The sequence below is a fragment of the Rhinolophus sinicus genome, chromosome 3 (assembly GCF_057876585.1).
Source record: "Rhinolophus sinicus isolate RSI-liver-muscle chromosome 3, RSI-T2T, whole genome shotgun sequence".
In the NCBI taxonomy this organism is placed as follows: domain Eukaryota; kingdom Metazoa; phylum Chordata; class Mammalia; order Chiroptera; family Rhinolophidae; genus Rhinolophus; species Rhinolophus sinicus.
In genome coordinates, this window is record NC_142503.1 from 131330064 (window position 1) to 131352253 (window position 22190).

Sequence of the window (22190 nt, forward strand, 5' to 3'; positions counted from 1 at the left end):
GTGAAATTATCTTGTCATTTTTTTCCATTTAATGTTTCTTTTATTCCAGACAGTTTTCTTCTATCTTTCATTATCTAAGGCTTGAAATTGACCCTTTCTGCTTAAAGAAGTGGTTGATGTTTTCAGAGCAGCATGCACCATGGTTTTTGTGTTAGCTAGACCTTTCAAAATTCTCAGCCCTGCTCTGCCATTTAACATACTCTGATTTTTGATCTAGGACCACATGTACCTGATGTAGTTTCAATTTTTATTATTATAGTTAGTTTCAGAGTATGGATATGTGAATAAGTATTATCAATTTTTAAATTCTGGTTACCGTCTGTGGCATTCATTATTGAGTGTCAGCTGTGTGCTGTGATTCAGGACAGGATACAGAGATAATGTCCAGTGCCTGTCCTCAGTGGAGCTTCCTGTTTGGAGGAGGCACAAGTAATGATGAGTGGATGGCCAGGGGAAGGACGTGCCGCAGCAGGAGGGCCCTCTAGAGTCTGAGGATGGAAAGTCAACCTTAGCGCTCCATGTCGGCATATTGGAAGTACAGCTCAGGTAGCTTTTAAATCCCCTCACTTCTCCCATCATTGATTCTCAGAGGTGTTGAATAGAAATGACTGTTTTCTAATCAGGAGTATCTCAAAAACTTCATTTCAGTAAGTTGCAAAAATTTCACGTCTTGTCGGTGGTTTTAATTAAAGAGGAACTCTGAGGCTATAGTACTGCTTCTAGTAGATAGAGGGCATCTATCCTTTCCTGTTTAAGAACTCCCGTCGCTTTCTTCAAGTTATTAAATCAGCAAAAGAAAACGAAAAAAGGATTGGTTCCAAACTCTTATTTTCTCTCTTGTAGTAGAGGTACGTAAGTTTTCTTTTAAAGAAATAAATTCCAATGCAGGACATTTTATTAACTATATCTGTGTTTGTATTATAACACCGAAGATACCAAACTGGTTACATTGATGGGTTAAGGTTGGTAAACTGGTTAATGTTAGAACTAGATCTTTTAAAATAGTCATTTATTGAAAAATGACTAAAATATTACAACACTAGTTGAGTGAAAGTTGTAATTTAAAGGTGTCATGATATAGTTAAGAGTCATAGTTGTATGACCAGAAGTCATCTTGAAAAATTTCAAAATCAAGATTGTCAAAATTTGCACATGGACTACCTAAGGACCAAGAAATTAGACAGCACTTTCAAGGAAATTACCATTTCATGTGTTGATTAAGAAACTGTGGCTATTTTACATCGATTCTAACACCATCTGAATATATATATATATATATATATATATATATATATATATATATATCCTTTATATTGAGGAATGTTATTACATCAATTGTGTATAAAAATCTTTGCATAGAACCTTCTTCAAATGCTTAGTGTGCTTACTGGTGCAGGAATGATTATATATTATTGGAGAATATTCGGTTCAGTGCAAAGAGCCCATTTAGCAGCTAACTTGCTTTGTGACTTTGGGCAAGTCACTTTCCCTTTTTGGACCATGTCTTGTTTATTGTGTTTCCAGCATTGAGCATGTAGGCACACGATAAGTGTTGGTTCAATGAGTAAATAAATGGTCCTCAAGTTTCCTCATCTGTAAATTGAAAGATTTAGATAAGACCTGTAAATTCCTTTTCAGATCTAAAATTCCATTATCATTTTTACCCAAGTCCCATTATTTCCTACCCATAAGAACCATATGTTCAGTGCCAACTTGTTCTTTTTTTACTTCCTTGGGTTCTTTCTGCTATTCCCCATTTGGAGACAATATTATTTTGCCTTTTCTTCAGGGCCTTTCTTAGATTCAGTCTACATATAGTATCTCGTTTAAAAGGCGAGTTTTGTGTTTAAAATTTTTTTACATCTACGGAGTTAAACCTGAGTAGTGACTGTCCAAAATAAATCTTTGTTATCCATTCTTGCCAGGAAGTCCTGAATGGATCCATAGCACCCAAGCTTTTTTTTTAATTAAATTTTTTTTATATTAGTTTCAGGTGTATATAGCACTGAAGTTTTAAGCAAGTTTTTAGGAGTCGAAACCTCAGGACTCACCCTGGATCTGGTTAACATTTTGAAAAGATTCAGGATTTTACCTACCCTGCCCAAGTAATAAAGTATCTTATTTTTCCCTTGTGTTTCCTCTTACAGGAGGGAAGAAGCAACTATTCAGCATACTTTTTAGTATTTGGAAGGGTTTCCAGATCCAAACAATGAATATCAATAATGATAAAGGAGAGCTTTTTATTTAAGAGGTCACTCAGACTTTCAGGAATTTTGGGGGCTTTTTAGTGCTCAAGAGAAAATAGTAAAACTTTTTATTAAATATCTTTAAAAAATTAAAACAAGTATTTTAATTTTTGTTTATTGCCTTCCAGGTCACATAGACATATTTTACATGTTTACAATCGTGTATGTACCATTTTGTATTTAAAGCCAACAAAAATTCTGCTAAGCACTAATCTCGGGGAACACAGTGGAAGCTAGTGGCTGAGTCCTCTAGTTCAGTTCAAGGAGTATGTTTAGACAGGACCTAGTAGTTGTACTGTGCTCTTCTTTTAGCACTTCAAGTGTGATTATTATCATCATTATTTTTTAATTTGTAAATTATATGAGAATATCCAATTGGTAAAAGTGTATTATTCAGGAGAACTTGAAGATAGGTTTTGCAAAATGCAAGTGTTGCCTATAAACTATAAATATTTTAATATTCTTGAAAAAAAGATGATAAATTATTAACCCTTTTGTCACGATGGTCGATGGTCGGATATATCCGAATGAATATATCCAAATTTTTACACGTAAAAATAATGTCTCTTATATACAAAGTAGCTCAAATTGTTATTAAATGCATAGAATAGTCAAAATGTCAACTTTTTGTTTTTTGTGGATTTCTGACACATTTTGAAAAGTAAAATTTACAATCAATACAGCAAAAGAGTCAAAAGAGCTATTTTAGAAAAAATCCTCCCCAAATCCCACCAAATATTAGCATATCTTTTTTCACACAGTAACACTAACTGTATTATGGGAGCATAGGGGAACCAAAGCCTTTCACAGTGGCTACAGTCTGGTTAGGACTGAGTCAGCCAGACAAGCAAAGCTGAGAAGAGGGAAGAATAAATTAAGGTCAAGTAGTAAACAAGAATGGGTTGAGCCATAAAAACTAGTTGTGCAGAGCATTTCCAATAGAAAACTTTTGACGGCATTTAATTCCACTAAAATTTCATAAATTAGTAATTATTAAAAATTCGTATCTACATCCTGATGTTATTTTGAAATCAATTTTCCATATATAAATGTAACTCATTTATTCTCACTTTTAGTGAGCTACATACATTTGGATTTTAAAAAGTATTTCTAAATAGTAAAAACATAAGATACTATTCAGAATTAAATGATCATGAAAATTTGGCATGAAGATTAAGAAATGGAATCATTCTAGAAGTGTGATGAGATGATTCATAAGGGATCATGAGAAGATAGTTGAGGAAAGCTTCCTTGCAATAACTGCTGTAATGGAATCTTTCCATTACACACAAGAAAGAAAGAAATACACCGTTTTGCATTTGTCTCTCCACAGGACTGGATGGACCAGCCTTTCCACCCACAGCTTGTGTGACCGAGGGTGGGACTTGAGCCAGTTAGTGGGGTGGTACTGGATCAGAGAAGGCAGTATGTTGAGCTGAGCCGCAGGTAAGCAGAATCAAAAGTGGAATCTACAAGTCTAATGAATCTGGCTACCAAAGAGTATAACAAATGCCACGTGGCGAACATGATGACCCCAGAGAGCTGGAGAGAGTAGCTGCCAAATAACCTTCCAGTTCCTTGGAGGCTCAGCTACTCTTCCTGTGGTGGATTCTGTGAAAGCCTCTTGCATCCCTTCCCCTACTATCTGCACCCTAACCCCTTACGTATCATCTGTTCTGACTAGATGAGTACTGTGTTCAGTCTTAGCCTGTAGAAGGATGCACAGAGAAGGGCTAGAGGAAAGCTGCCAGTGATTAATATTCATGTTTATCCAAATGATTAAATTGTACTCCCCAAATGATTCTATTGACCTCATGAGTGTATTAGATACAATTTAGGAAGGATTGAAGGGTCCAATTTTTGCAGTTTGGTAAAGAGAATGCTGAGGGGATTTCTCAACTGGTTGTTAATCCCTTTAAAGCAAACTTTGGTCAGCTGTGTACCACTCCATGAAGTCTGAGAAAGGAAATGGACTTGAATTGCAGCAGAAGGAATTACAGTTGACCCATGAACAACACGGGTTTGAACTGTGTGGGTCCGTTATACATGATTTTTCAGTTGACCTGTGCAGTTCAAGCCTGAGGTGTTCAAGGGTCAATTCCATGGTTAGGAATCTGTGTGTGCCCGAGGCCGACTAGTTATACATGAATTTTTGACTGCGCAGGAGGTGGGCACCCCAATCCCCAAGTTCTTCAAGGGTCAGCTGTAGTTGTGAAGAATTTCTTAGCATGGTAAACAAAATTGTGAAATGCCACTGATTATGAGATTTACTTTTCTTGAAAGTTCTTAAAAAATTGGGCAAAAAGTCATATCTTAGGATGGTTTGTATATGCACCTAACTGGCGGTCTCTCAAATTTTCTCCTATCCCCAAAAGTAAATGATTTTATTCTCAGAATGTGAAGAATGGTAGGATCAATAAGGTATCAGCGGAGGAGAAAATGAGATATAGTAACACAGTTGGACTGTGGGGAAGGGGAGAGGAAAATCTAAACACTGACAGGAAGAGATTTCCTTTCTTTAATGTACATCTGTTGAGTTGTTATCCAGTTTACCCCTTGTAACTGGTTCTTCCCTGAGGAATGGGTGCAACCGGAAGGAGTGTTCTCCCAACAGCTCTATTTGTGGAATGTGGCCCTGCTTTTATGGGCTTAGCTGATTGGTCCAGGGGGGCATCTAACCCAGGTTAGGCTGAAGGGTGTTCCTTGGGAATTTGAAATTTAAACTGAGGAGCTAGCAGAGTAGATTGCAACATATAAACTTACATGATGTTCATGCCTATATATTCTATCATGTAACCTATAAAAAAAGAGAAAACAGGTTCCAGAGAGAAAGTATAGAATGAAGCAGATGTACAGAGGAGCTGAAAGGGAAGATGAATTTTGAGAACTGTACCTTCATTCAAATCCTTTCCTGAGGTGGCTGTGTTTTCATCCTTGGGTTCCATGGAGCATTGCTCTATCCTATAGTATCATGTTTATCTGTTAAATTAGCTAGTAGGTTTCTGTCACTTGAATCCAAGTGGCGCATTTACACACTTTTCCAGAGATGATCAAAATGCTCTCTAACCCGCTGAGAGCCTCTTCCTTTTCCCTTTGTCACACAAAGTTGCTGTATTGTCTCCATATCCATCTTGAATGAATGGGTCCGAAGGAACTTTCTGACTTAAGGGAGAGGTTGGGTGAACACATGTCCTGGCTTCATCACTTACTAATTGTATGATCTTGGGAAACCTTGCTGAGCCTCAGTTTTATCATGTATACAACAGACCAAAAGCTTCATCTGGAAAATGGGGGAAATAACTTGTTTTATGAGAACTGTTCAGAACACTTTACGTGTATTATCTCATTTAATGTTAAGTCCTCAATTAATGTCTGTAATTATTAATAGTCTTACTTTTCAGATGAGGAAACAGGTTAAATTTTTCCCAAGCTCACCAGCTGGTAACGTAGAGCAAATCCTGTTCACTGCTTCCTGTAGTGCTTTTCTTGCACTAAAAAAACTGAACCTTCATATACCCGGGATCAACACAGCCATACGTCTATTCCAGCTTGTCCACCCTCTGCCTACCTTTATTGTCATGATCTAGGGACTTGCCTTGCCTCGCTCCTTCCAAGTACTCCTCAGAGAAAAGGGTGGTGTAGTCAAGAGAAGTTGACTTCCAAGAGAAAGCAGTTGTCCTAGGTTGCAGCGCCTGGAGCTTCAGACACTGTAAACAAAGATCTTTCTCAAAGGCAGGTGTGATGCGGCCACTCCCCTGTTACATCCCTCTATAGACTATGGACTTCAAGATAAATCTCCTGACCACAGTCCCTACAGACTCACTTCTTTCCCACATCTTGAATTTTTCGCATTTCCCCTCTATATGTGCACTCACTTCTGGGCCTTTTGGATTATTTCTTTCTCTCAACTCTAACCTCCCTCCTATCCTTTCCCTTGTCTACCTCTTATATCTTATTCAGGACTTACTGTAGAAATCACTTTCAACAAAAATCTTCCCGATGCCCCCAAGGCGTGGAGCTGAGCCTCTTGTCTCCCTTTCATGCCCGTACTTAGGCCATTCGAGCACTAATTTTATCGGATTACCTGTTTACATCTCTGATTTCCCTCTCTGGACCCTGAGCTCCTGGACCGTAAGCCACTAGAAATACAATCCTCCTGTACTCAAGGAAGGGTAGAAGGAATCTCAGTCTCTCCTATGAAACAGTTCTTGAGTAGCTGTCACATATAGCTTCATAATATATTGTTGCAATCCCAACTCAAATTATTAGACAGAGGTCAGAGACCCATAGTGAATTAAACTTCTGATTTTCAGGGAACCACAAGGCCATGCCAGGAAAAAAGAAAAAAGAAAAAAACCCCACAAAACCCAGGAACTTCGCCTTGCCGCCATCTCCTACCTCAGGTATGCATATACCTTCTTAGTAAAGAATGCATTTTGAAGCATCTGTCCTGTTTTATGTGCCAAGGGCTAATAGGTAGGACAACACAGTGATTAGTAAAATAGCATGAACTATGGCTTCAGAACTTAGAGTTTAGTGGGAGAAGTAGACAATCAACCAAACACGTAAATGTGTAATGAAAACCTTAATGGGTGCTCCAAGGAAAAGTCCAAAGTGCTATGAAACCTCATAACATGGAAACCTGGCTGAAAAGGTAGAGGGCAAATGTAGGACCACAACCCTGAGAAAATGAACAGGAAGGTAAGATGAAAGACTATCTAGGAATTAACTAGGCTGAGGCGAGAAGAAAGGATACGGGTGAGGAGCTTCCCCATGAGAGATGAGGTGGGAGGGAAGTCGGTTCTTGAAGAAACTGAAAGCACAGTACAGCGAGAGCACTCCCAGAAGAGGGAAGAGGACCTGGAGAGGTACAAGCCCCCTGGGTGCCTGAATCCACCTTACCTCCCCAAGAGCACACCTTGCTCCTCTCAGGACAAAATACAAGGGAAAGCACTGTGTGTGGCGTTCCGTGGTCACCTGGCCGTCTCGAGCATATTGTGGTATGAAAATCATTGCCGAAAAGCCTAGAATCTTTAGTAGAAATCTCAGGATCACGGAAACTCTGAGATAATATGTGCATTGGAAGAAAAACAAGCCTTGTCTTCCCTCTTGCCTTGCTCCCTGCCCACCTCTGGTCCAACCTCGTAGCTTTAAATCCTGTGGCTCAGCCGAGGTCTGTGGCATAAAGATGGCTTCTCTTTCCCTTCATCCTCTTTGGAGCTGGTGGTAATCGGTGGGAAGGTGGTTTCTGCTGTTCTTCAAGTACTCTCAGAGTGCTTTTAACTCCTGGTAGGCTCTCAGCCCTCCCACTCTGAACTAACTGCTCCTACCTTGAACTTGTGGCTCTTTTCTGTCTTCCCTGCTTCAAGTTGTATGTATGTAAATATGTTGTATGTATTGACTTTGAAAGTATCCTTGCAGGGTTCTATTGACACCTCCTCTAATTTCTACATTCCTACCTGACCTGTATCCTTGAGAGGGGTTTGGCTTGTGGAATAGGAAGGTTAGGCTACCTCCTGATAGGGCAAGACTACTTTCTGAAAGGCATAGCATCTTGGCATGTGGCCCAGGGACTTGGAACCAATGGGTAGAAAAGACCAGAGGCCTGTACTTCTAAATGGAATGTTGGATATAAGCCACATTTTGTCACTCTTCACTCACACTTTTTCTTCGCTCATGTAAGGGCTCTACCCTTTGCAGTTCAGACCTTGGTGCTAGTTTCCCCATCTGTGCCAAAGAGCAGGGACAAAAGAGGCCTGGAGAAGGGAAATGTTTGTGCTTGGGGAGGACGAGCACCGTCAGCCTTCACTGCAGTGATTCTCTGTATCATGGTTCTGTCCCTCATTCTGTTAGTCTCTGTACTTGGAGGGCAGGGACAGTGTCTTCTCTTTTGTGTACCTAAGGTTTCAACATAGGTCAATAATTATTTGCTGAGCAAATAAGTTATCAAACAAAGGAGTAATCAGGTTGTCTGGATGGTGGTTCTTGGATCTAAGAAGATGAAGGAAACAGGATGCAAAGGTTTGGGGCATTTGGAGGAGGTGACTGCAGTGACAAATAGAGAAAAGAAAGGAAAAATGATTCTGAGATTCTGAATAAAAATGAAACAAGGGTTACTGATTTTGAATAGAACTTATTCACTGTGGAGATAAAAAAAAACACCCGAGTGCTTTCATTAATAGTTTTAAGAAATTGGTCAGGATCAAGTTAATGGTCCATTCATCCTGGTTATAGATAGTTCATAGCCCAAGGTCTTTATTTTGTTCTATTCTGATATTTAAGCCCTCAGAGCCCCTGAGAGGTGATGCTTGGGAATTTAGGAAGGAAACTTTCCCTTGGAGAATTTCCAAGTTGCACCTTCAGAGAGCACACTGTCAAGCTAGGCTCCAGATGTGCGGGACTGAAGCCTCCAGAGGTGCTCCTTGCAAACATAGTAGGAGCTTTAAATCCTGCTCCCATTGCTTTAGTTTCTTGCATTTGCTCAGGCCAGGAGAGAAGAGGCAAACATGTATTTGGAAAATACTAGGTAACTGTCCTATGCCTGTCAAGACTTCCTCGTCCTGCCAGGTCTCTGTGACGGAGCTGAGGATGCTGCTGACCTTCTCAGTAGTGGCTCGGAAGTCCTTCCCATGTGACATTACACAGCGTTGGTCTACAGTCTGTTCATCTATGAAATTGGAAAGTGTTTTTCTTGCTTGGTTATTGTTATGGGTTGAATTGTGTCCCCCAAAATGATACATTGGAGTCCTAATCTCCAGTACCTCACAATGAGACCTTATTTAGAAATGGGATCCTTATGGAGGGAATTAAGTTAAAATGAGATCATTGGGGTGACCAAAGCCCATATGACGGGTGTCCTTATAAAAGGGGGACTTTTGGACGCAGACTCAGACATGCACAGAGGGAAGATGGCTATCACCAAACCGAGGAATAGTACTCGAGGCTCCCAGGAGCTAGGAGAGAGGCAGGCCTGGGACAGATCCTTCTCTAGTACCTTCGGAGGGAGAGGGCCCTGCAGACACTTGGATATTAGACTTCTGGCCTCTGGAATTGAGATAATACATTTCTGTTTTTCTAAACTACCCAGTTTGTGTCACTGTGTATGGCAGCCCTAGGAAACAAATAACAGTTATTTTACAACTTAGACTTTATATAAGTCTTAAAAAAAATCCCTCCAGGTAATGATTGGTTCTTCTCAAGTTCAGACTTGCAGAGGGCGGTAATCCCTATAGACTAAGCTATACTGGGTGCTTCTAACAGAGATGAAGAAGGACAGAAGTAGTATGGATGGGAGCTCCCCGTGTTAATTGAAGCCTTATGATTTTCTGCTTTGGAAGAGCTTGAGTGACCAGTCTGCAAGACGTGAACATAAGGATTGCCGAACAGTACTTAGCAGCTCTGTGTATTTTAAAAAGTGTATGTCTAAACGTAGAAAAAAAGATTATAAGAATAGATGCTGAGATAGTTAGTAGAGGTTATCTCTGTGTGATAGAATTAATGGTAATTTTTTATTTGCTTATTTATTTTCCAAGCAAATATGTATTATTTTACTAATCGCCATACTGTGAAATATAGTGACTATAAAACAAAACCTAAAAAAACAAAACAAAAAAAACACACAAAACCTAGAATAGTTTTTGTTTCTGACTCCCCTGGATTGGCCCTACTCCTGGGTCCACAGGACCTGCCAAAAGATTTCAGCCACGGCAATCTGGTTTTTCAGGGAGAAGAGTGGTCCTGCCAGTCCCAGTTTAAATCTGTATGACCTTTTCCTCTGCTGTGTTGTTTTCCACTACAGTCTACTGTAAGATACAGTAGGGAAATTGGCTATAGTTAATACATCATGGTCAACAGCTTCATGAATTTTGACTGGAAGTGGCTAGTCCATAAGCTTATCTTTGGGTATATGTGGGACTACTAAAAATAAGGGCCACCTCCACTAGTGATATTGGGGATAAGTGGGTTGAGTATGAGCCGCTGTTTGTTGAAGGTCAGAGCGCCCATTCTTTTGCTAGGACACCACTGGGAATGTGTTTATGCAGGATCATTCTCTCTAGAAAATCATTGCCAGGAACTGGGAAATGAAACTCTTCGGAGAATTGGTCTTAGCAGGAGCCGAAGGGCATTCGTGAGGGCATCCGGTGGTAGGAGGCTTATTCAAGGGCCACATAAAATAAGATTAGGGCTTTTGGATAAGTAGGTTGCCATAAGCACACTAATATGGGTAAGTCTGGATGATGGTCAAGGCCAGTGAACAGAGCTGGGTCTTGGCTTGTTTGCTTTTTTTTTGCATACCAGTAATCGCAGATAAACTTAAGATGGTAGCCTCTCCCCCCCCCACACACACTTTAATTCATCAAGAGATGGGGGACAGTGCAGTTCTTTGGGAGGATAATTTACCCTGCTGGATGTGCCCTCTTTGATCTTATATGAATATTTAAATGTCAGCCTTCTGCTTATTATTGCTTAATGTCTCCAGAGTTGTTCAACTTGTTCTACCTGTGTCCTCATAAACAGAAGCAATGATTAAATGTAGGAATTTGACTATATCCCTTCAATTTTAAGACAACAAGAACTGCAAACAAATATTGGAACTTTACTAAAAAGTTGGTTTTTCACAATGACACGGGTGTTGCACTTCTGAAATTCTTCAAGCCTCGAGCAAATTGAGCAGATGAGCAAATGATGATTCTCACTGTTGGAGAAGGGAGATACAAATATGGAAAGGGAAGAATCCTGTGGTATAGGGTTGGGATCGCAGATGTCAGTATGAACTCACTGTTTTTAATCAGTAGACACATGCCTTTTCAGCAGTTGAAGAGGCAATGCTACTATTCTGTTTTGTTGTGGGGTCTGTACCAACTAAAAGCTGTGGTTTGAGGTCTGCCCAGCTCCCTTGTCCTGGACAGAAAGGGAAGTGTAGTCACAGGAATCTTATTATTTCATCTCAATTTGGTCATTGGTAACTTGAGAGCCAAGGGGAAAATCACAAAGGTAGCAAGAGGAACATGTATGTATACTGTGTATTAACTCCTTCCTTCTTAAAAGGCCAGGCCATGCAAGTGTGTGGGATCTCTACACAGATGGACCTATCAGGGTAACCTGAGACCATTTTCTTATTTGTATGTTTTACATTGGACTACTGTGTGGGTTAATTTCTTTAATATCCAGAATAATGCTCGGATGATACAGAAAAGCAGCCCAGCCTCCACAACCTTTGCTGTGATCCCAGTATTTACAGTAGACACCTGGATATTCGAATCCAGAGGTTAGGTACAGATTTCATGATTACAAAGAGCTGAACATCATTATTGCTCTCAAAGGACATTCACCAAGAGAGCAAAGCAGAGGCCGGGAATATTGACAAAATGCTTTAACCAAAAACTGTACTGAAAACAGATTCCTCGACAAGCCATCAAATTCACAGCCAAGGAGAAACACAATGTGAGCGACGATGCAGCATTTACTACATAGCTAGTCAGCGCTGTACCTGGTTTACGATGGACAGCTTGGGAGACTGGGACAGCCAAGGTCTGAGATCCGAAGTCATCCCATGTCCCTAGATTTTGTAGTTGGATCTGTTCGTTCTGAGGACCCTACCAGAGGCCCTGTGCCAGTTTCCCCGAGTAGTTTGGGCATTTTTTTTTTTTTGGTCTATGTCAAAGGGCATAGGTAGTGTGCCAAACTAGTGGCTTCCCAAAGTCGATGATAAAGAAGGAAGCATAGGCCTCTCAACTAATTTCGCAAATGATGAACAAAAAGGCTCAGTCCCAGGCAACTGTGGAGTGTGAAAAGTATACCACCAACTTCCTGCCTGCGCCTCCCACCAGTTCTACATTCTTTTGTTTGAATTAGCTTGTTTCTCTTGGTGAACAGTGAATGCCCAATGTGGGATCAAAGTACTGTCTTGTCTCTTTTTCTTTTCTTTTTTTTTTCCCCCCGAAGTGCTATTCTCTTGGAGAGATTTTCATTTTCCTCAGGAATCAAAGCCTTAAACTAAGAGAACCAACTGTTTATGTAGAGCTGGTGGAGCGGGTTTGCTCAGGATTCACACCCTGTTGGCATCTTGTGGGCCTGGGAGTCTTTCCTGGAGAACTGAGCCAATCCATGACTAATCTCTACCAAATTCTTGGCAGGTGTGAACCTGCCCTTCACAAAGGCTTAGCAGCTACATTGCTTCCAAGATGTGTCACCCCAACAGCGAGTCCCTGTAGGGCTGGAAGAGCGGCTTGGGTTTCTATTGAAAGCCCTGAAGCCTTCTTGGGACTTCGTGGATGAGGCTGATTTGCTTTTCAGTGGTAGGTTGAAGGTCTCTGATATCAAGTACATACTTAATTCCCAGGACAACTAAACTAGTTGTTTTTACATCCCCTTAGCAAATGAGACTGAAAAAGAACTGGCCTGTATTAAGTGAAATGAAGTCTGGAGATTTTTTTAACACAACTGCAGATGGAATCAACTGCAGGTTAAATAAGGAACTTCTCTCTGGCAGGAGTGCTTCATCTTTAAACCCCCTCTTGTGTACTACACTGCTGCTTTCTTTGTGAATCTTTCATTAAGTGTATGCACTATTTTGTAGTTTCAATTTCTTGCATACTGGTTTAATTTTCAGGATTATCAAAGAAATATATTAGATTCGGTTTGTTTGCATACACAGAGATTTCAATTGAATTTGGTTTTTAATCCTGATATTCGAATGAATGTCACGTTGGGGACTTATTTTTATACATCATTGTGACCTACATTTTGTTTTTAAAGAATTTTCGTTTTTAATGCCCATAGCCAGCTTTACTGGACCTCAACTGTACTTGTCTGGACTTCTCATCTTTGACCATGAATTTGGAGAGGAATGAATAAGTAAGTCATTCCTGAGCCATGATTGCAGGATCTATAAAAAAAAAAAAAAAGAAAACTTTTCTCCTGCTGTTCCCTCCGCTTTTGGCTGGAGGCTGCACAGTGACCGGCTTTTCTGCCTGGGTGTGAATTGGGGTCTGCTGAAGGGCCCTGGAAGAAGGTCAAAAGCATGAAGTGAACTCAGATTTGTTTTCCGCATTTTGCCTCAGGTTTGCCTTGTGAAGGGATTAGAAGGTAAGACCTCTGAAAACAATTTCAGAGAACCATGATGGAGTAGGCTGGAGAAGATCTTTACCCAGTGAAGGGCTGTTTTACAGCTAGTCTTCCTAAGAACAGAGCATGAACAAATGGGTTCAGGTGGACACAAAATAGAACACACAGTATTTGTTTAGATAAAAGGAAAACATTCCCACTGGTAAAAACTAGAATAACTGACTTCGGAGACTTGATCGTCTTTATTAGCAGAATAGAGGCCCCTCTATAGGACTGGGGGTGATCTGGTTGCAGTGTCTTTCCAGACCCAGGATTCTGCGAGGAAGGATGGTCCTGTGGGGACCAGCATGGTTTCAGTGGGTACCAGAAATCGGCATTGGTTGTGAAGGTGAAGAGCAAGAGCTTTGCTTAGATGTAGGGACAGGAAAACATACCACAGTACAGAACACACAACAGCTTTGTAATAAATACTTTGAAATAAATACTGATCAGCTTATAAAGATAGTCTTAGAAGCTGGTTGAATATCACTCTTGTTAACAGGTGACACTGACTTACATTCTTCTTGTTCTCAGTGGTACAAGACAACTTCTTAGACACATACGTATGGCACAAAACTCTCTGGCAGGTTTCCAACTTGTCCCTGCTGTTCCTCATAGAAGGTTAGCCAAGAGCTCCCTCAGTCATTGTTCATTGTGACCCAGCGTGCCGCCTCTTGTGAAGGGCCATGAGTCTGTTTCTTCAATGGCAAACTCCAGTGGCACCAGGTAACCTTAGTCACAGACAAGAATCATTCAATATGGCAGCAGTTGTGGCGGCTGTGACTCCTTCATTTTGGCCATGCTTTGAGCCTTCACAGAGTCCTCAGGCACTCAGAATGACAGATACCTGTTTTGAAAATAAACAAACCAGAGTCAGCTTGCCCATGCTCAGAGGAAGTTGACATGGTCTTTCTTTCGAGGGGACTTATTAGCTTTTCAGGGGAGCTTGCTGTTCCCCTGCCAGTACAACTTCTCTTCCACTTTTTTCTTTTTCCATCGGCAGAGAAGCAGCATCTTAAAGGTCTTCCTGAAAGTTTTGTTGCAGAGTGCATAGCAAATGGGGTTGACAGTGCTGTTTACATAGCACAACCAGTAGCCTAAGTGCCATAGGGTGACTGGGACACACTTGTCGCAGAAGGTGGAAACGAGGACCATGATGTTATAAGGGGTCCATGTGATAATGAAGGCCAAGAGAATGGCACTCAAGGTCTGGGCTGCTTTCCTCTCTTTGACAAGGACCATTCTCTTTCGTTTGGTCATTTGATGGCTGAGGGTGGGATCGAGGCCTTTCGTTGAAGGATCCTTAGACACTGGCGAGGAGCAGGGCATGATTTTCACCTTGTGACAGCCGTTGTTGGTCTCCTGGGTCCCATCAGCTTTTACCACCAATCGGAACTTATAGGCCACACATTTCTGACTCTTGGGTCTATGAGCAGCAGCTGGAGACAGGAAGTATTTTGGGGTATCATAGTCATTTTTTTCAGTTTGATCTTTTACAAAAGTTTCCTTGGTCTCTTCAGCATTGAATTCCTCCCTTGGGCTTTCCTTGGCCTGACTCTTGTAGACCACCTGGAAGACAGGGTCAGCGGTGGGCTTGTCCTCATCCTCTGAGGAAGGGTAGCTGCTACAGGGAGTGAGCTGCTCCGCTTTGTCCCACTCGGTGCTTGGGCCGGTGGCCTGGGATGGCTTCTCAGTGGTGGAGATGCTCCTGTGGGAGGATGACCAGGAAGCTTGGCTCCTTTCCCTGTGGGCCAGTGTGGGCCGAGAGCAGCTGAAGCAAGACCTGAGCAGAGCCTTGTGAGTTGGCTTTCTCTTCTCAGTTTCAGCCACAGAGTCAGAGCCCTGGAGGTCAGCAAGGTCCTTGGTCCGCTTCTCTGTTTCCCGGTAGATTCGGCAGTAGAGAATCGTCATGACAGAGACAGGAATGTAGAAGGCGGCAATGGCAGTGCCAAAAGTGATGGTGGGCTCAGAGAGGAACTGGATATGGCACTCATCTGGTGGTACCGTGCGTTCCCCAACGAAATACTGCCAGCACAGGATCGCTGGGGCCCAGAGGATGAAGGAGATCAGCCAGGCCAAGCCAATCATGATGCCGGCCCTCTTTGGGGTACGCTTGGCCCGATACGTCAGGGGTCTTGTGATAGAAAAGTAACGGTCGAAACTGATCACCAGAAGGTTCATGACCGAAGCGTTGCTGGCCACGTAGTCCAGTGCAAGCCAAAGGTCACAAGCCAGACTGCCGAGAGCCCAGCGTCCCATGAGGATGTAGGTCGTATAGAGGTTCATGGAGAAGACCCCAATGATGAGATCAGCACAGGCTAAGCTGAGCAGGTAATAGTTGTTAACTGTCTTCAGCTGGCTATTGACTTTGAAGGAGATCATGACTAAGACGTTGCCCACGACGGTGATCAGGCTTACCACAGCTGTCACAATGGCAATGGTAATGACTTCCCACAGCCCGTGGCGTTCCAAAGGCTGGTGGGTTACTGGGGTGCCATTGACAATGGTGGCATTGTGGTAAGAGTCTCCTTCCATCCTGGTGCAAGAATTTACATTAGGAGTAAATCAGGTTCTAGACTGTTCTCTGTTTTATCTCACCTCTTCTCAGACAGCATCTGGAAGAGAGGAAAATACATTAGCTTCACTCGCCAGCATGAATTTCTTTTCCACTCACTGTTTATAATTTCTAACAAAATAGTAAATGTGGTCCCACACATATTCAGCGCAAGATGCGGAAATCTCTAAAGTTTTGGTAACAATTTAATACCCCTTTGCTTTTTATGATTACTAATGCCTGAGAGTCTCTCTTGTTCGTGAGGATGCTGCCCTCTTGTGGTTCCCATAGGCAATTTTAAGAAAGGGCTGGGAAGGTGAGGAGGGCAAAGGAAAGAAAAGGCTTGGATTGTTGGGGAGTAGTAATAAGGGAAAGCAGATGTGATTAAGTTACCTTAGATTGCAATGGCCTTAAGGGCAGACACTTTTTAATCTGCTGATAAGAACCTAGTCTGTCATGCACTGGGGAAAAAGACAAGTTGTACCAACTTGATAGTCCAATTATTAAACATCGCTGAGCTTAATTATAAATTCAATTATTCAACATTATTGAGACACTGTTGTGAGCCAAGACTGTATTATGACACCTCTTCCTGACAATGCACAAACTCCCAGGATACCTGGTTTTCATTTAGAGGGTTTGAAACTTGCCTCAGCTGCTGAAGATGATGACCCTTCATTCTTGGACTATTTGCAATGTAATTGAAATATTTTAAATTATCTTTTTATCTGATTATAAAGAAATATGCTTCTTGTAAAAGTTCAAGCAATGTCAAAACGTATAATTTGGAAAACAAAAGTCTCCTCTAATTCTGTCTTGCTAACAGTACTCAATGCTAACAGTTTATTGTGTATTTTGACAGCTTTTCCCTATGCATACACTAACCAACATTTAAATACAGTTATTTTTAAATGGGCAGATTTTTAGTGTTTACACTGAATTTTTTTACTTAACAAATTATTATAGACTTCTTTTGTATCAGTGCATCTTTGGATCAAAGCTGTTTTTTTGCATTTTAATGATGGCACATTATTCCACTAAATGGATGTATTATAATTTATTTAATCAATCCCCTATTGAAAAATTCCAACTTCTAAAAATAAAAGGAAAGTTTTCTTTTCTAGATTAAAAATTTATGTACATGATTAAAAAAGTGTCAATGGATACCAAAGGGCAAATGGTAAAAGATATTATAAATTTACTTCCCACCTCTGACCCCGAAGCTCCCAATCCCCTTTTTCTACAGGTAACCACTTGTTACCATTTATCTTTCTTTCCAGAGAGCTAACATGTAAATACAATATTTATTTGATGGTATATGACAAATAGTATGTTAATTACAAAATTCCAGGCACCATGACATGATAGATAGCGAAGGGAGAAGAGTCTTTTTGATGACCCGCAAAGCGTGCAGCGTATCTGCTGGCCAGATTTGGCACTTCTTTGATGACATTAATTGATATAAAGATGACAAATTTGTGAAGGTTATAGATTTTCTTTGTTTTATATTTTAAACTGTATTTCAAGAGTTTTTAAAATCTCAAACTCAATATGGAATTGATGATACTGTCTTGTGACAGAAACCAGATTCTCCCACCTTCCTCATTTGGCACCCTTGTGTTTCACATCCTAATTAATGCAGGCTGATTTACTCATGAAATATCCCTCTGAATGGTCCCTTTCCATTCCTGCTGCTGCCACCCTGGTCCAGTCTCCCATTACTTTAAACCAATAACTCCTTGGTGTTATCAACACCCAAAAGCTGGCAAAGTAAATCCCAAGGATGCCAGATCACTAGACAGAGACTCCCCAGCACCTGAAAAAAACCAAAGTTACTCTGTACCCTACAATTATCTGGGCAAGTGCCATCACAGATTCAGACCTAAGCTGTATAGTGTGAGAAGGGGCCTACAGAATTTCCTTCTTTCCTTCCTTTCTTCTTCCAATAAATATTTACTGACTGTCTGTTATGTGACACACTATAATGCTGGGGCCATTATGGAATAAGACACTAGAGGGGAGATAGATAAATATCTGGCTGTTGGTATTACATGCCGTAGGGGCATATGTGAAGGACGTCTAACGCAGTCCAGTGAGGGTAGGGGAAGCACATCCTGAGGAAAAAATTTCTAAGCCAAGACTTGAAGCAGAAATGGGCTTTAACTATGTAGGCGTGGGGTGAGGTGGGGTGGGGAGATGTTTCAGCCCCAGAGGGGAAGAGCTTGTTTGTAAGCCCGCAGGCAAAAAGAAGGCTTCAGAAGTGAGATGAGATTAGGGAGGTTAGAGATGGGTGCTGAAGGGACAGGAGCAGACTTGAGAGAAAACTCCTTTCTGGGAGAACAGTGTCAGCTATTTCCAGACTCCCCATCTGCTCTGAAGGTGGTCCCAACATCCAGGGTGTTGGGGGCATTAGTCTAGAGACATAATAAAACGAACTGGCTGCTTGCTGAGTTTTTCTGATCAAGTCTTCCAAATAAAAATAAATGGTGTTTTGGAAGGATTTAATTTTCCATTTAATTTCATTAGAAGGTAGTGAACAATTTATGAAAGGCTCTGGGAATTTGGGTGTGCGTGTTCGCCTGTGAATGCATGTGTATAAACTGGCTGCTTATCCTCTCTGACCTGATTCCTTATTTGCAAAAATAAGGAAATTGGACTATGGGATCTAAGACATCTTGTGGGGGCAGAGCCCCAGAAAGTAGTTTCCAGGCTCTCGGCCTCACATAGACAGGTGCCTGGCTCAGGTAGTAAATGGCCAACTGTGATTGCATGGCCATCAGCTGTGGCTAGGTGGCCGTCAGCTGTAACCAGTGAGCCATTGGCCACTAATATAACTGCTGTGGCTACACCAGCAAGAGAAGGGAGAGAAAGAATGGGGCTAGCAAGAAGATGGTGGCTGGGCTGGCAAGTGTGGATGGCGGTTTGCGGACAGTGTGGATTCAGCCTCCAGTGAGAGTATAGTGCCGCCAGAGAGAATATAGTGGTATGACTCCCCTACCTATGGCTCCGTGGGTGTTCCTTTTTGGCCTCACCATGTCCTGCGTTCTTGTATGGGGAGCGGGAGCAGAGACCCCGCCTGGCACCCTGCACAACAAATGGCGCAGCGAGCAGGGTCTCCTGCATGACACATCTACATTTCTGATTTTGTGTTTTATGTAATGTGATGGTTAATTTTATGTGTTGACTCGACTAGGCTCTGGTACCCAGTTGCTTGGTCAAACCCATCAAGATCTTGCTATGAAGGTATTTTTTAGACATAAATAACATTTAAATCAGTAGCCTTCTAGTAAAGCAGATTACCCTCCATGATGGGGGTGAGCCTCATTCAATCAATTGAAGGTCATAAAGGAAACAACTGAGGTCCCTCAAGAGGAAGGAATTGTGCCTCCAGACTCAAGACTATGACTCCTGCTGGAATTTCTAGCCTGCTAGCCGACACCGCACATTCAGTCTTGCTAGCCTTCACAACTGTATGAAAACCAATTCCTTGAAAATGTCTTTCTCTATTTCTCTGTCTCACTCCCTCCGGTAAATGGAGTATACTCTTTGATAAATGGAAAAGAAGATGATTTATAGTGGCAACATCATCTCATAATCATACAACTGAATCTGGCGTCGGGCAGCTTCAGCGTCACAACCTAGTTCCATTACGTACTGTTTGGGCATGTTACTTCACCTGTCAAATTTCAGACTTTTAAATGTTAAAGTGAGGATAATAAGAGTCCTTACCTTATAGGATTGTTCTAAGGATTAAATGAGATAATCCATGTTGTGTTTCTCACAATGCCTGACACGGGGAAATGTTCATTACGAAGCAGCCATCTGGCAAGAAGGACATCAAAATCACGCCTCCTGTTGTGGGAATAGGTCTGAGGCATGGTCCATTTTAGGACAAGGTGGGTTAACGTGATGAGGCAATACTTTTGCTACTCTGTGCTGGCTGTTGGAGAAGGCTTCCTGGTCTAATGATACCTTCCCTCCAGTTTGTGTAGCTGCTGTTCTACCTCTAGGGGCAGATCCAATTGTTCCCAACCAGTAAAGCAGAAGAAACTTGAAGACAGCCAAGGCTAACACAGCCTTCCGCAAAGTTTGCTCATTGGAATAGGACTACTTCAAGATGCTTGATGGAAAAAAATGGTTCCATGGTCAAGTAAGTTGAGAAAGATGCCATATATTATACATAAAGCTGTCAGAGATGCGGAAGATACCTTAGCCCAGGGAAGACTGAGAGATCCTGCAGTGAAGAACACTGTTCAATTTGGTTTAACCCAGAGGTGGCTTAGCGTGTCTGACCTTTCTCAGGAACATTCGTTAGTATCCTGTGGAATCCATGCATCACACTCAGTTTAGTAGGAAACATACTAAACTGAGAGCATGGAGATCTGAGTTCTCATTTTGGCTTAAATCTTGTGATTTGAGACAAATCTCTAGGCCTTAGTTTCCTCATATGACCTTCACATATAAAATTAAGAAATTGGAATTGATGATTTATCCTTTAAAATGCTTTCAACCTTTTCTATAGAATCACAATGGAAAACATCAGATACTGTATTGCTTTTTAGATCTCAACTTTCCTCTATTGTCAGCTAGGGAAATAGCAGTTATTTAGTGGCTCTGAAAGTGTAGTAAAAGCAGCTTTTGGCCAGTGTTGAGTCCTGTTTTCTCATCTGTTAAATAGTATACCAGTATCTCCTCTATGTACCTTCCAGAGTTGTTTCGAGGACCCTAAATAAGATAATGTAGGGAAACCACCAGGTCCTATTACAATGTCAGTTTGGGGTTGTAATTATTATAAAATGAACGGTTAGTCGAGAAACATGATCACATCAAAGGCAGCGCATTAGACTCATCAGGAGCTTTAGAAAAGTACTAATGTTCCAGCCACAACCCCAGACCTGTGAACTCTGGATCGGTGTGGGAGGACTCGCGCGTCACGTGGTGTTGAAATTCCTCAGGTGATTCTCATGTGCAGCCAGGCTGCTCATGGTGCAGTCAATAGATGTGTAGTATGGCATTACCTAGGAGCATGTTAGACTAGAATCAGTGCTTCTGAAAATGTAACAGGCTAACACATTACATGGACGATCTTGTTAAATTGCAGGAGGTTGAGGCTTGCAAGACCACATTTCTCAAAAGCTCCCAGGGCTCTCTGCTGCTAATCCATGAGCCATACTTTAAACAACATGGCCGAGGATAATTTCTGAACTTCCTAGAAAGTTCAAGGGTGCTGTTGAAATTGGAGTTTTCCAACTGAAGTGTGCGGCGGTAACACGGGATCCCCCCGCCTTCCGAGGACATTTGAGTTTATTGTATTTCCCCTGTTTGAAATTAATCCAGATTTCCTTTCCAGCTTTGCTCCACTCTATTTGCTTTTTTCCCGCCGCCTCCTTTTTGAGAGACTACTTTCCCCTAATTACGGAGCTGCTGGAAATGGACAAATCTTTCTACAAAGGCATTTAGGACTTTAGAGTTAGATTCCACAGCTGAAGGATTGATTTCTTTTTGTGGGTGATAGTTGAGTGTGAAAACTGAGTTTCAGCAGTGTTGGTCAGGCATAATAGCCTTCCACAAAAAACTTTTTGAATCATTAAAATTTTTTGAGAGAAAGATTGTGTTTATGGAGGGGTAACTCTGATTGTTTTTTTGGGGTTATAGAGGCAAATGAAATATAAGTGGTTATCGGGGGGGGGGGTGAGAATCCTTCCACGTTCTTATTATTACTCAAACTTTAAAATTTCCCATTTTCCACCATTGTTGAGACTGTTTACTTCTCCCGTGTCAGCATGAGCAGAGAGCAAACACTCCAGGTTTGCTTGTCACCGTTGAACAGAGGACAAAGAATCCCAGAATAATAGGAGTCTCCCTGTTCCCAACCTTGGCAGATTGCTTCTTGCTTCTTTGTTGTCAATAAATTACAAATGAAGCAAAACAACATACGAGGTCTGCCAATTAAATTTGCGAACTCATCCTAGAAAAAGTGCTACATACCTCATTGCTGAATATCACTACGGTCACCTTCGAAGTACTCCCCTTGGGAAGCTATGCACCGACGCCAGCGTCTAGTCCACCCTTCAAAGCAATTTTGGAACTCTTTTTCTGGAATGGCCATCAGAGCTGTCGTTGTATTACTCTTGATGTCCTGAATATCATCAAAATGTCTTCCTTTCAATATTTCCTTTATCTTCAGGTAAAGAAAGAAGTCACTGGGGGCCAGATCAGGTGAGTAGGGAGGGTGTTCCAATACAGTTATTTGATTACTGGATAAAAACTCCCTCACAGACAGT

The 22190-nt window shown here is 41.5% G+C and overlaps 1 protein-coding gene across 1 annotated transcript in view; it reads right to left on the bottom strand.

The window, feature by feature from the left end:
* Nucleotides 1-7129: 7129 nt before the first annotated feature.
* The window catches only part of CHRM5 (cholinergic receptor muscarinic 5), a 74707-nt gene continuing 59646 nt past the window's right edge, over nucleotides 7130-22190 (bottom strand). The window contains exon 2 of the mRNA XM_019752875.3: nucleotides 7130-15967. Within this exon, the coding sequence (XP_019608434.2) occupies nucleotides 14289-15887 (1599 nt within the window). The 5' untranslated portion in view covers nucleotides 15888-15967 and the 3' untranslated portion in view covers nucleotides 7130-14288. The remainder of the gene's footprint in view (nucleotides 15968-22190) is intronic.